The sequence below is a fragment of the Micropterus dolomieu genome, linkage group LG01, assembly GCF_021292245.1.
Source record: "Micropterus dolomieu isolate WLL.071019.BEF.003 ecotype Adirondacks linkage group LG01, ASM2129224v1, whole genome shotgun sequence".
Classification (NCBI taxonomy): domain Eukaryota; kingdom Metazoa; phylum Chordata; class Actinopteri; order Centrarchiformes; family Centrarchidae; genus Micropterus; species Micropterus dolomieu.
The window spans coordinates 39,565,817-39,580,140 of NC_060150.1; the positions used below are offsets into that span (position 1 = coordinate 39,565,817).

Genomic DNA, 14,324 nt, shown 5'->3' on the forward strand with positions numbered 1-14,324 from the left:
AAGTAGTTGAAATATTTCAGTCTGGACCAAAGTGGAGAACCGCACGCCATCCATCGAGCTATGCTGCTAGCATGGCTAAAAATTGGATGTAAACTATCCCTGAAACTGATTGGCATACTAAGTACTCTGGACCTGAGTACCACACATTTCAACTAGATATTGGACTTGCTCACCCCAGACCCCAGACAGTTTAGATTGGCGGCCACACATCCGAAACCCCCCAGGGCAGTGTGTTCAGCCCCCTCTTGTTCATACTGTACACCCAAGACTGCAACCACAGACATGAGAGTCTGAGACATGAGAGACATGAGTTTGTGGACGACACCATCAATTCAAACAACGATGAGACTTCGTATTCAGAGGAAATCAACAGTCTTGCTGAGTGGTGCACAGATAACAACAAAACATACTGCTCAATGTCAGTTAAACCAAGGAGCGGATCGTTGATTTTAGAAACAAAGGAGATAAAGATACACACGCCTGCCATCAGTGGAAGTGAGGTGGAGCAGGTGAACAGCTTTATGTTCTTGGGAATCATCACAGAGAACCTGACATAGTCACCTCAAATCTCCACGCTGGCGGCTGTATTTCTAAAGGAAGCTTAAGAAGGCTAAATTCCTGTACCAAGTTTGTGTTGACTTTTACAGAGGGGCAATAAAAAGCATCCTAACTGAAAACACCACAAGCTAGCATGTGCATGGCCCAGGACAGGAGGGTGATCAGAACTCTGTTTCTGTATATCATTTAGTATATATTGTTTGCTTTTGTGACAAGCATAAAGGGAACTACAAACTTCCTCTCGTTATCCAACCCTGTTGTAAAATGACAAATTTAAAAAAATACATGACTTGTAAGCACACAGATGAGCTGCATTTCAGGGAGTGGAAAGCTCCACTTGTCTCCCTTCCAGACAGATCTTGCAGTAAATAAAGCAGCTGATACTGAGTTGTCACTGAAGGAGCACATCCTGGCATGTTAGTCATGTACTAAACTGCAGAGAGAGAGAGGAACTAGCAGACGTTAGTCAGAGAACACTGACACGAGTTAACAGTCAATTGAGTTTGTCTCTCCTTCAGCCGTTTAACACTCACCTCTTCATTTTCCAGGAGTTCCTCCTCAGATTCCACACAGCTTGTGCTGCTGCAGAACACATCATCATGCGTAATGATAATACAACTACAACAAAGAAGGACAGGCCCTCAGAATATGATGGCTGCTTGCCCAATTTCTTCTTCCATGTTTCCCCCTCTTAACTCCTCTCCTGCAGGTTTTTTGATGGGGGGTTCATCATCTTGCATCTTCTGGCTCTGGACCCCAAATCAGAAACAAGATCACAAAATTCGACAGCTGGCATCTTCATCGCAACAATTATCAATACAAGCACTGCCCTGGCACCTCATCACCACGACCTGTACCTCTCAACAGAGCACACCTGAACCACAACTCCATCTGTTACTGCCATAAACAACCAATGAGTTGTGTCCCCATGCTGCAGGTGTGGTCTGTTTCTAGTGGAAATGACTCGACATACTGGCTCACCCAGTTTTCTTGGTAAAGTACAAATTCGTGGAACAGCTGATCCCACCTCATGTCAAGTGTACAGAACTCACTAGACTTGTACTGCGCAGCAGGGTGACCACATGGTGTATCACATGCTTGTTCCTACTGCGCTTAGAGGACTGAATTGGCTCTATGGTAACAGGTGCTCAGATGGCTTAGGTAGTTAAATATACATATAGTTATATAGAACTTCATTTCAACTTTAGTTTAGTTTTTTTCAACTCAGGGCTGACAACTTTGTTTTTCATGTTAACAAATGTAATCAATATTTATATTTACATTTAATATTCCCCTAAAAGGATGCTGAACATCACTCAAAAATACTTTTTATAAAGTATAAAAAAGTAGTTTTAAAAAAGTATTTATAAAGGAATCCAATTCATTGTAAGTAGAGTTACTATATGGATATTTACATTTACATCCTGTTATACTGACATTATTAAGGACAATAAACAATTTTTGTTTCCTTTTTTTAACTTCAGAGCTGTTTTATGGTATTTGTTGAAGAAATATTGTGAGCCAGGTTCAGGTGTGATGAAGTTTCAGAGGCTGATGATGATTTAACATAGCATGGTTTATTGAGCCAGGCCAAGGAGATAACAGTGCCAGCACACAACATGCGAACACGTCAAATGCCAACACCAAATCTCAAGGATAACATCTTTTGGTCCCTTTTGTGTTTCTGTCTTCCCACTAGTTCCTGCATGTTCCCCCTCTTAGGTCATCTTTAACTTAAGCTAGAACAACAAATCCATCTGATGTTTATTCTCCACTGCTACGTCATATTGGAATCTAGTATTATCCATGAGTTGTACTCTAATCTGTGGAGCCAGTAAGTTCTTGTAAACATTCTTGTAAGACTCAACCTTGTAAGATTCCCAGAGATCCCCAATATCTGCTACCCAGACGCATGAGCTACTGTCCCTACCTTATCATTATACCTTACCTTATCATTTATACCTTACTTTACATGTGAGAAATAATTAGAGCTGGAAGGTCAGTGAACACTTTTGGGGTCAGCTAATGACACTAAGCGAGACCTGTCTTACCTTTCCCTGTTACATCAATTAAGCCAACTAAGAATCTTATGATTATGTAATTTCTCTTCTCCAGATTCATTTCATTTTAATGAAACAGTGCGTATATTTAAAGGATGTTGATAAAAAAAAAAAGAAGAGCTGGCTGGATTCCTACACGTAGTGGGTGGAGGATGAACGCAGTACTTCTCCATAGTGGCTCCCTCTTTCAATTGTGTTTGTCTTAGATTTGACACCGGCAGGAAATCTATGCACACACAAAGAGACGAACAAAATCTTAAGAACAAAATACAAAACTCTCAGTGTGTTACTGTGCTGGTTAGGCTCTGTAGCTGTTACAAGCTATGTCAATAACTGTCCCTTGTCATTGTCAATAATTAATGACACAATTAGCTCTTCACTATTGACTGCTTAGTTGGCAACCTCCTCTTGCCGACTAAGCTGAACAACTATTGATTTTCTGCCTCATACCAAGGCATCGTGCTGAACTGTGTCCTGACTCTAAGAGATGGAGCTCTATTTATCCATATGTGTCTGCTGATGTGTTAGGTGTTCGCTTCATGAATTAATTTAAATGCATGTTTGTTAAATGCTGCCACAGCCTCTGAGGAACACCATTGAATTTTCTTTAGTTTTCGGTGCACTATGTCACCTCATCTGTGGTGCACACACAAGACACGGACTGACATAGCAGAGCTTTATAGACAGAGCAGGCGGAGTTTGCTGCATATATGAGGCCACAGAACACAGGACGTTGGATTTGTGGTCAGAAATGAGGGAAGTTCACAGAGGCAGCCTCTGAGTCAGAAAGGAAGTTGGTGCCCAAAATGTGAAAATGAATCATTCAACAGTTACATATCTAACTGTATCTTCAGTGGAAATGCTGATCTGCCCTGTGCATGGTGGTAGATTATGTGCTGGATATAAAGATCAATTTTAATGAGCCAGAACCTCTAGATTTTAAGGGTGTGGGGCTGTAAATGTGTGTTCGGGTGGCATCTGCGTGATATTTTCCTTTATGTAAGAATACTGTTAAGTTTTGCTTTCTCTTTGAGTGTGAGGAACTCTCTTTCTGTGGTGTGTTGGGTGTCATTTTCTCACATTAGTTCACTGCATAGTGAGCAGAGATTTCAGACCTGTATGAATCATTATTATTTCGCACCACCACTGGAAGTTGTACCTTTGTAACAGTTAACATAACTGACTGTTCACATCAAAGACGGTGCATTGCTTGAGTGGGATTTCTTGCAAAAAGTAGTGCACAAATTTATCACCAACCACTTGGATTATAGATCGATGAGAATTTGCTGAAAACTAAAAATCTTGCCACTTTGGCTTTTTGGTTGGACAAAACGAACAAGCTGAAGGTAAATTAGGATTGTCACTTTTTATTCTTCTGTGACCTTCTTTCTGTTAACGCTGGGATTGTTGTACACAGTAGACAGCAGTAGTTTGACGATCATGCATCTTTTCCGGTCTGGCCTTAGTTTACGTAAACAAGATATCACAAAAGCTCTTTAGCTTTTAACTTTTCATCTTCCACTCTTTCATTTTTATTTTCTCTGTCTCAATGCATGTTTATCTGGTTTAAATACTATTTCTCATAGTATTGCATATTTTAAATATTTTATGTCCTTTATAAAAGCACTTTGATTTGTCTTTGAGTATGAAATGTGCTATACATATGAATAAACCAGATGTTGCACTGATTTGTGTACATTTATTGGTGCATTGTGGTTCTTTTATTGTGATGTTTGTTATCTCAAGCTGTGGGGGTCAACAATTTACAGTTAGCAGAACAATTTGCTTTCTGAACTCATTAGGCAGAAAAGAAAATTGCAGCTTTATAAATCAACAGTAAATCTACTTTAATGGCCGACTTGGATCCATATAACGTAGTATTAGCCTCTGACATGTTATAGCACTTTTAGCCAAACTACATGGAAAATAATTTATGTTTATGAAAACAGAAACTTTGCACTTTACTGTATAAACACTCAATCAAAAGTGGCAGAACCAGTTTTACTTAGAGAGAGAGAATCAAACCTCTCCCGAGCACCTTCAGTCTCCACAGAGGAAACGATGCCAGCCAGTCTCAAAGCTTCCCTCTGTCTCTCCAGGCAAACACAGCAACACAAGAAACATCCGGAGCCGATAAATACAATGACCACAACACATGAGTCCGGAGTATATGATCGCTATCCTCCGCACGGCACCCCAAAGTCAGGAAAGGAGAGACAAGAGTGAAAGTGATGAAGGAATGAGTACAGAGGGTGTTAGTTCAGTTTTTCTTCTCCACTTCCTCAGGACTTGATAACAGGAGATATGTATCTCCATTATCTCCTTTTTTAACCTCCTGTCTCCTTCTCTCTGCTCTCTCCATTTGCCAGCTCAATTATTGATTTTTTTTTCTTTTTCTTGTGAAGCCTCAAGCCTTGGACGCCTGTGAGCATCAGTGAACCACATGTCCCTTGGTGAGCTTACAGACACTCCTTATTCATGATCAAATCACAGTCTTAATGGAGTTATAAGTTAAAAGGACCTAAAAGGGTCATTAAAAATAACATTGAAGAAAAGATAGATGCATTTATTTAAATTTACTGTCAGGTTTTTCATGCTTGCATTCAACTTCCAATCGTGGCAATTAGACTAAATAAAGAAACTTTAACTTAACTAACCAATTAAATTATCTATTTGGAGTTAGTAAAGTTTATGACATTTAATTAAAACTATGACTTGATTCTGGTCCCAGTCTGTAGTGTTCATTACAATGCCAGTTATTTGAAAGCCTTAAAGTTGCAGGTGTTTTGTTTAAATGTGGGGCCACACTTTTACATACTGTGCATGTTGTTAATCCTCAAACAAGTACAGAGTGAATGGGATCAAGGCTTGTGTATAAGAACAAAACATATACAGAATAAAAGCACAGAAAACCATGCACAATTCAAAAACTTAATTTACATATGTACACATTAGTCACCTTATCTAAAGGGTGCAGTTTTTTGAACAATTTATTATAAAGAAATTAGTTCTCACAATAAAAAATATGTGTAAATTGCTGTTTTATTAATGCATATGTCACATGTAATGTCACTTATATTTCATGTCCAACCATGTGAGGTTACAAAAGATGTTTGACTAACTACTATTTTCAACATAAACAGTGAACGTTAAATTAAATAATGTTTTGTGTCCATCTTTACTACAAAGAGCACTTTAATCTACTGCAATATTTTTGGCTGATCAAAATATGATTTTGAAAAGTGGAAATTACACCCTTTATCTCACGTGTCCATATGTACTCGCTCTAATTTTTCCTCGTTATTCTTTTTTAAAGTATTTTTCAGTGACAAAATGCATTGTCCTCATTCTGTTTATTCATTTCTTTTTTTAAGACATACTTGAAAAAAAGGGAAAGTAATCCTTCATCTCATTTTAGCTAATAAGTTATACAGCTCCTAAGGTGTCATTTTAATAGATTGTCAAAATCGGTGGATCACATATGGCTAATAATTTCTTAGCTTATTATAAATAGCACAGCCTACTTTGTCAGAAAGGCTGCATACTCAGTTACATCTGTCAACTTTTTAATGAAGTGGCCCAGTAACCCCAATAAAAAGCTCTATTAACCCACTCCACCACACTATTTTGTTACTGCGCCATTTATAGTTTTCTCACATGTCAGTATCTTTAACCTTCTTTAAGTCAATAATCTCTCACTTCATGGCTGTTTTGTGGCGTTTTAAGGTCAGCTCCATCTGTGTGACCCTGCACCTACCTGGCTGCTGTCCAGTCCAGGAGCACTTTGTCCAGCAGAGGGAGCTCGGAGCCTGTTCAATCCCCCCTCCCTATAACAGCAGAAGAGCGCACCTCCATCCAAGAGCGGTACACATCTGATTCCTTTAATTACTTCCTTCCTGTAGTTAATTGGTGCCAATCGGTCCAACCTAAAAAACAAAACAAACCACTGAGCTAGACGGTCAGGAGTGCACGTTATTTCTCACTCTGTGCATGTTAGCTTACACATTACCCACAAACTGCATTCAGCGTGTTTGATTCACCTGTTTCAGCCAATTCAGAGCTGTCAGCGCTTGCAGAGAGATCGAGGTAAGCTCCCGCACCTGTGAGCTGTGCGCTGCATTATTGTTAAAATAACTGCTGCACAAACTGTGAACGAACCTGCCACCAAGTTCTTTATAGCATGTATGCAGACAGTCACGTATAAGTGTAAGTTTAAAAAAGCGACTGGTTTGTGCAAAAGCAGGTAAATTAACCAGTCTAATCTTTAGTTTCAGTCAGAAAATCTCACTTAATGATTCATTACGACGAGACTTAGCAGAATTATTGAGACAGTTTGGGATGTTTAGTGATATTTTAGACGGGGTTGTAGTAAAATAACTCGCCCTAATTATCTCCTACTACTACTTGCATTTGTATTTTTTGCATGTCTCCAGTCAATGGAAGCTCTGCTCTACTATGACCCCTCCCACCGAAATAGACCTCGCGTAAAAACAAAATGCATAATTTAGTGACCAAATATCAATGAAAACATGTTTTTCGGGTTTAAATCAACCTTAATTTCGTGTGGAGATTATTTAGGGTGATAAAAGAGAAAAACATTGGGCGTGTGTGATTTTCAAGGCCGGCGAGTGTTTCGCGGGAAAACGAGCGGAAGGATACCGCAGAGTAGTGCTGCGGCCGTTTTTATTGCAGCAGGCGGAGCACACAGCTGTGATTCTCACGCTGCCGATGACAGAGTGCGCGTCGTCTTCACCGGGTCGGTTGTGCAGCCGTTCAGCTCCCCATGCATGGTTCACACAGCCTCACTGAATAAGACTGCAACGCCTCCGTGGAAGGATTTAATGTTTCTTTCGTATTGGAATAACTTTCCTGCCCTTTTTTGCGCCTTTTGGGTCAATTTCGCCCCGTCTGTTTCCGCCGCCAGTTTAAAATCTAAAAGGTAAGGGGAAGGGAGTGGGTTTCTGGAGCTTGCACGTCACCTTCCCACTCCAGTTTAGTAAAAAAAAAAAAGACGGTATTAGCTTGTCGCTAGTAGCAGTTTTGTGAAGGTGGGGTTTCCCTTCTTGCACTTGATTTACTATCAGTTAACCAGTTGTGAGCACCTGCTGGAGCAGCACTGGTGCACGCATGCAAGACGTGCAAGCAGGGTTGATGTTTTGGAGTGACCATGTGATGTTGCTTACACTTACTGTTGCAGAGCAGGATCAGTGTCAAGAAGCTGCTGTGTGCTTTGAACCTGCGGACCTCTTTTAGAGTCAACGTCTAATCACACCCATGTTGTTGTTTTTTTCTTTTTTTTTCTCCCTCAACCAGCTTCACAATAAGGAAAAAGACACCAGAGACATCACCATGCCGCTGCATTCAAGTTTAGTGAGTAAAAACTATGACTACGACTACGACTCTCTTCAACCGTATTTCTACTACGACAACGAGGAGGAGGATTTCTACCCTCAGCAGCTTCAGCCTCCGGCACCGAGCGAAGACATCTGGAAGAAATTTGAACTGCTGCCGACCCCTCCCCTCTCCCCGAGCCGCCGGCCGTCCCTGTCAAGCCTCTTCCCCTCCACGGCGGATCAGCTGGAAATGGTGACCGAGTTCCTGGGCGACGACGTGGTCAACCAGAGCATCATCTGCGACGCCGACTACTCCCAGACCTTCCTCAAGTCCATCATCATCCAGGACTGCATGTGGAGCGGCTTCTCCGCCGCGGCCAAGCTGGAGAAGGTGGTCTCCGAGCGGCTTGCCTCCCTGCACGCTGCGAGGAAGGAGTCGGCGGGCGGTGAGTGCGCGGAGCCCGCTGGTGCAGCTGCGTGGAGGCTGAACAGCAACTACCTGCAAGATTTGAACACATCCGCATCGGAGTGCATTGATCCATCTGTGGTTTTCCCGTACCCGGTAGCAGAGACGCCCAAGCAGAGCCCGGGGACGCCGCCTAGTAAGGACTTGGGACTGGACACGCCACCAAACAGCGGCAGCAGCAGCAGCAGCAGTAGCTGCAGCGACTCTGGTAAGCTGTGAACGCGCGCTCATCATGCAGGCACACCCCACTGTACAATTAGGAATTTCCCTCTGCTGAGTGTGCAAGGATTGCTTCCACTGTTGTGAATTAAAGGATAGTTCTCCTTTTAATGCATGTGATTTTCAGCCAGATTTCCAGGCAGGAGGAGGTTGACATGCTGTCTGTTCCACCCATGTCATGTTGTAGGCTGCTGTGAGATTAGCTGGAGGGTATGGCTGCAACGTTAAGTCAACTGATGTGGAAGGAGAGACTACCCCCTCCCTTCCCACTGTGGCATGCTGAGTGAATGTATTTCAACCTTGATGCTGAGGCAGAGTTTTGATTGTTGTGCTATTTTTGTGTGTTGCAGAAGATGAGGATGGAGATGATGATGAGGAGGAGGAGGACCAGGAGGAAGAGGAGGAGATCGACGTGGTCACCGTGGAGAAGAGGCAGGCGGTGAAGCGGTGCGACCCCAGCCCTTCGGAGACCAGACATCCCAGCCCTCTCGTGTTGAAGAGGTGCCATGTCTCCACCCACCAGCACAATTATGCCGCCCATCCATCCATGAGGCACGAGCAGCCGGCTGTCAAGAGGATGAAGCTGGAGAGCAGCAGCAGCAGCAGCAACAACAGCAGCAGCGGCGGAGGCAGCCACAGCAGGGTCCTCAAACAGATCAGCAGCAACCGCAAGTGTTCAAGCCCGCGGACGTCTGACACGGAGGACTATGACAAGAGAAGGACTCATAACGTACTGGAGCGCCAGAGGAGGAACGAGCTGAAGTTGAGCTTCTTCGCCCTGCGGGACGAGATCCCAGAGGTGGCCAACAACGAGAAGGCAGCTAAAGTGGTGATCCTGAAGAAGGCTACAGAGTGCATTTACAGCATGCAGACGGACGAACAGAGACTCCTCTCACTCAAAGAACAGTTGCGGAGGAAAAGTGAACTTTTAAAGCAGAGACTCTCGCAGCTGCAGGGCTCTCGTGCTTAAAGTTTGAATCGTAGACTTTTTTGGCCTTTTGTTTTTTTTTTTTTTTTTTATGCAAGTTCAAGACTTGGGGTGTACAGTTGTTTGTTGCATGCAAATGCAAAATGGATTAAGTTGTTTGGAATCTTGTTTGATTTCAATGTTAAAACTGCCTCAATTGAAGTTATGGGTGGATTAAATATTTAAAAGTTTATTTTTATTAATAAAATATAAAATGGGGCTTCCCTGTTGAGGGCCCAACTAAAATATACATTTTTATGTTTTGTATATAATTAATATTTCCTAAGAAAATGTATTTTCTCAATTGTCTGGATGTTCAGACCCAGTGTTTTGTTTTTTCCAATATGTTCCTAGTTTCTTTTTGAAATATAAAAAATGTTTTTCTTGAATATGTGTCCTTGTTCTTGTAGTGCAAAAACATGTCTCACACATTTCATCACAGCTCGTTTTTATAGACTTACATTAATATGTGCTGGGGGGTTAGATGTTGCGGTAGAGTGGAGACAAACCACATAAATGGTTATGTATGTTGTATAAAAGGATGGACATGGATTAAGATGGTTGTGTTCAGGTGTCATGATGCTCAGACAAGCTCGCTCCTCTCCCAGCTACTTACAGTGTCTTAAGGGTTTAAATTACTACCATTTTCACTTGAAGAATCCATTTTTGATGCTGTATGGTCATAAAGAAGACAAGGTAAGCTCAGACCATGACCTCTGGTTTATGCATACAAGCATTTAAACTGCCACTATCATGTTTTAACCAAAGTAAGAGTTTATCGCAGATATTTCAACACTACTGATGCTACAATTAATCAAATTTCACTTGAAAGGTCTATAATAACTCTTCTGTACCTGTTTTGTGGGCAAAAGAGGGAATTTGAATCTGAATTAGACCTGTTTTGCTTTTAAAAAGCACTTCAGTTCAACTTCAGTTCATGCATGCACTTATATTTCTGCATGATCTTCCACCTGAACATTATTCTTGGAGCTGTTCATAAGTACATTGAAAGTTGCTTGTATGGCTAAACATACTTGGTCAACAAAGCTTATTGTGATTCTGATCAAATAATCACTTCATACGTGTCAGATAAGATTTAAGTGTATGATGATAACACAGGTTGGTTAACAGTAATGGTGATAATGAGGCTCTTCAGACAATTTACACAGTCCAAATGTTTGTTTTTTTTTCTACAAGAAACGTATCATTTTTATTGTAAATATAACACTTGAAATTAAAATCTTTGTAGGAACATTAATGGAAATTTATCAATAATACAAAATAAAAATCCTAAATAACAAGTAAACATCTCAGTTGTGTACCACACAGAGTTAAGTCTCTGCATTATATATTATCTAGTATATAATTATAATATACCTGTATTATTGTTACTTATTTGCACTGATTTTCCGACGGGCTTTCCAGTCTCGCCGTGACGTCACGTGCCGTATCCCGAGCGCTCCCCTGAGCGCGTGGTCCTGGTCGCGAGCACATGGAAGTGAGGTCGAGATTTGTGTCTGTGAGACGCGCGACTGATCATCAGAAAAAAGGGAATATAAAAGCAAGAAAGCATCAACGAAAACGGGCTGAACGGCGCGGTAAGAGCTCTTTATAATGTCTGCCAGCGATTGCATTCATCGTCTTTTAAGTAATTCTTTAATTACACTGATTGATGGGCCTGATCTTTCTGGAAAGTAAAATCTCTTTATCTTTCAGCCTGTCTAATGAAAACTTAATTTAAAAGGACAGCGACTTTGCAGAGGTTTCATCTGATGTCAATATAAAACCTCTCGTGATACAACCTGTCTGAAACTATTGTTCTCAGGACAAAGTGTTATTCTCGTCTGGCTTCTCCATTGTCTGTCCAACTCCTGTTAATACTGCAGAGTTTAGAGCTGGGGATGTTTATACCGCATGTTCTGTTAGAGGTCTATTGTTTCATCTGATCACACTGATGAAATGCTTACCTCATGTTGTATACCTCAAGCTCACAGTGTATATACTTTCCAAGCCTTTATTCTCCATGGACCACAGATTCTTGTGCTGCTTGAAGCTTTATCTCTGCTGTCAGTGTGATAGTAGTGGTTTGGATCATAACAAAAGAGGATAAAAGGCTTCTGTGTTAGCATCAGGTATCGCTCACGGACCCCCGATTTTATGCATTATGGGAGCTTGTTTGTGTGCAACAGATGAAGAAATATTTCTAAACTATATTTTATTTTCCTGGCCTGTGAGTGCATATAAAAGCAGTTAAGCTGAGATGTTGGAGCAGCATGTCTGAGACATGGGAGGACCACAAAAGATGAAATTAGTGTGAATTCATTGTGTGTGGACTCTTGCACGACTGGGCGTATTGTGAACAGGGAAACTGTCCAGTAATTGGTTGATGTGGGTTCAAGCCTCCATGACAACATGCACCCACCCTGCTGAAGTTTTGTCCTGGAAAACACTGAATCCATGAGTGGAGAAGGTGCTCTGATATAAATATGGCAAAGGAAATCTAGGATCGGAACCCAGTAAGTATGGTTTGGTCAGTCAAAAGACATCTACAGAGAGGCATTTTACTTTAAAACCAGGCTTGATATAGGTAAAAAGTGAGAGTTTTAAAGTTGTTTGTTTTTTTTTGTTTGTTTTTTTACATGTTTTGGTTACAAATAACTGCCAGTTCAAACTACATTTCTGTGGCTACGTTTCACAGTGCAGTTTGGACCTGCTACACTGAAGTTCTCACGTTTTAACCCTGACATCTAAATGTCTTTTCACCTGCAAAACACCACAAAAATATGCTCACTGGGTGGAGTTATCTGTCAGAAGTTTCACAACACTGTCAGCTGCTCCTGTTAATATTTCATGAGTCATGTACAACCTTTCAAGTCCAAACTGGCTCAGCGTCAGGTAGATAAAGAACTGTTCTGCTGTACCTGATTAAGAGGTTAGTAATGAGCTGCAGTTTGTGCCTCTAATGTGCCAGTGTTGCATTCGAGTCTAAGAGATAAGATAAGAAGTAAACATAGATACAAACCCATAAGGCTGTTTAACAATACTAATTTCCACAGTCATCATGCATGATAAAGAGGATTATTAACTTATTTCCCAAGCTGCAGCTCTGTAGCCACCATCGTTGTTTGGATTTGGAACAGAGGTGCAACATGGGAAACAGGTAAAAAATCTTTTTTATCATGCAGTAATCTTTTTTTAATCAGCGTAGTTGGATGTTTTGATCTGTATGGATTTATCTTGAAGATATCACATGAGAGGCACAAACTGGCGCTTTAGAATGAAATTTCATTATCCTTTAATTTGCTGTTGAATTCGACTAATCATCTAGTCTTTAAAATGTCAAAAAAAGACCCTCACGAGTTCCGGGAGCTCAAGATGACGTCGTCAAAGGTCTTTTTTGTCTGACCAACAGTGCAAAACACAAAAATATTCAAGTTATATTGATGTAAAACTGAGAAAAGAAGCAAATCCTCATATCTGAGAAGCTAAAAACAGCATATATTTGGCCTTTTTTCTTAATACATGATGATTAAACTGTTATTAAAGCAGCTTAATTTAGATAATGAGCCAGTCTGGGGTCTATATTTTGTACTTATAAAGAAAATAAACATTTACACAATGATCAGTGATCAACGTCAGCTGCAACAAATTGAAGCAGCTGACAGTGACAGAGATAGTATTTTGTTGTTGGACTCTTATCATATTGATGAATACAGTGGAGTCCCTATAGGTATTTTTTGTTTGTTGAGTAAGAAAGGGAATTTTCTGCTTGACTAGCTCTCGGCTTGTCTGATTCTTCTTGTGAGACCTTGTACTTTGCAGTAAATGTTGTGTAAGTTAGAGTGTACCTTCGAGATCTGTGTGTTTTCCAGGCAATCTTTACACAGAGCCAAACTTCGCTGCCTCGCCACAACGACTGCACACATACTTCTCAGATACTTTAGAGGCCCAGGAATACATTGGAGGTCTGCTGTTATGTAATGTGTGTTTTTCAGAGCTGGACGCTGGAATAGATTAAAGCGGTTCATACTCGTGAAGTCAGAGCTGTAGCCACTTGCTCGCTAGACTTTTCTCTCTGTCTGTGTCTCATTTTACAGCATTATTGAATGACATCACTTTCCTCTTTGGGAATACGCTGCCTCATTTGCATGCTCTGTTTCTGTCTCTGAGCTGTCAGTGTGTTTTCATTGGCGGTGACGACTTGTGTTTGCCTGCCAGATTCTTTCTTGCGCAGTGTTTTCCTTTCACCCCGTGAGAGTATTTAGGAAAATGTTGCTGAAGAATGTGACACGTGTCCACCTGGATGTAACACATACTTCGGCACTGCTTTGAATTCACTTTTTTTTGTGTGTGTTAAGGAAACATAATCTACAATGATACTGTAGTCATTATGCATTTTTTTTTTCTTTTTTTCAAAAGAGGTTTAAACCTTTTTTTTGGACGCGTGTGGACTTAGCATGTAGCTTCAAACCTCTGGGCGGGCATTTCTTATAACAACAGTTGACTAACATTTGAGATCTGCCGCTGCTAGGAGCCTAACAGTCAAGTTCATGGAGACAAGCACATCTATCGCTGGTTATATAACGTTATCAATTTAAGATGTCGGTCACTTTTACAAAATTTAAACTTTGTATTCTATTCATAAAACAGAAGCTAGCAAGCTAGGCTAACTAGCATCTGCTTGGAAAGCGGGAGGCAGTTAGCCTAGCTTTCTAACGTTG

At 41.0% G+C, this 14,324-nt stretch overlaps 2 protein-coding genes across 4 annotated transcripts in view; one reads left to right on the plus strand and one right to left on the minus strand.

Annotated features, from left to right (window-relative positions):
- Positions 1 to 6,925, minus strand: part of ankha (ANKH inorganic pyrophosphate transport regulator a) — a 26,284-nt gene extending 19,359 nt beyond the window's left edge. The window contains exons 1-2 of the mRNA XM_046052236.1: positions 6,659 to 6,925; positions 6,376 to 6,544 (exon numbers count right to left, since the gene is read on the minus strand). The gene's annotated coding sequence lies outside the window, so the exon portion shown is untranslated. The remainder of the gene's footprint in view (positions 1 to 6,375; positions 6,545 to 6,658) is intronic.
- Positions 6,474 to 9,992, plus strand: myca (MYC proto-oncogene, bHLH transcription factor a). 3 transcript variants are annotated; one of them, XM_046052516.1, is made up of 4 exons: positions 7,329 to 7,557; positions 7,932 to 8,397; positions 8,521 to 8,625; positions 8,987 to 9,992. In XM_046052516.1, exons 2-4 carry the CDS (start codon positions 7,968 to 7,970, stop codon positions 9,604 to 9,606), a joined length of 1,155 nt encoding a protein of 384 aa, XP_045908472.1. In that variant the 5' UTR covers positions 7,329 to 7,557; positions 7,932 to 7,967; the 3' UTR covers positions 9,607 to 9,992. The 3 variants fall into 3 exon arrangements, with proteins under 3 accessions (XP_045908394.1, XP_045908472.1, XP_045908322.1); XM_046052438.1 differs by lacking the exon at positions 7,329 to 7,557 and adding an exon at positions 6,474 to 6,704 and having other exon boundaries at positions 7,932 to 8,625; XM_046052366.1 differs by having other exon boundaries at positions 7,932 to 8,625.
- The last annotated feature ends 4,332 nt before the right edge of the window (positions 9,993 to 14,324 follow it).

What these genes read in the sequence shown, in the direction of transcription:
- myca (XM_046052438.1), top strand. Translation starts at nt 7,968, where the DNA reads ATGCCGCTGCATTCAAGTTTAGTGAGTAAAAACTATGACTACGACTAC. An exon ending in CAGTAGCTGCAGCGACTCTG is followed by an intron (nt 8,626 to 8,986) that starts GTAAGCTGTGAA and finishes TGTGTGTTGCAG; the next exon opens with AAGATGAGGATGGAGATGAT.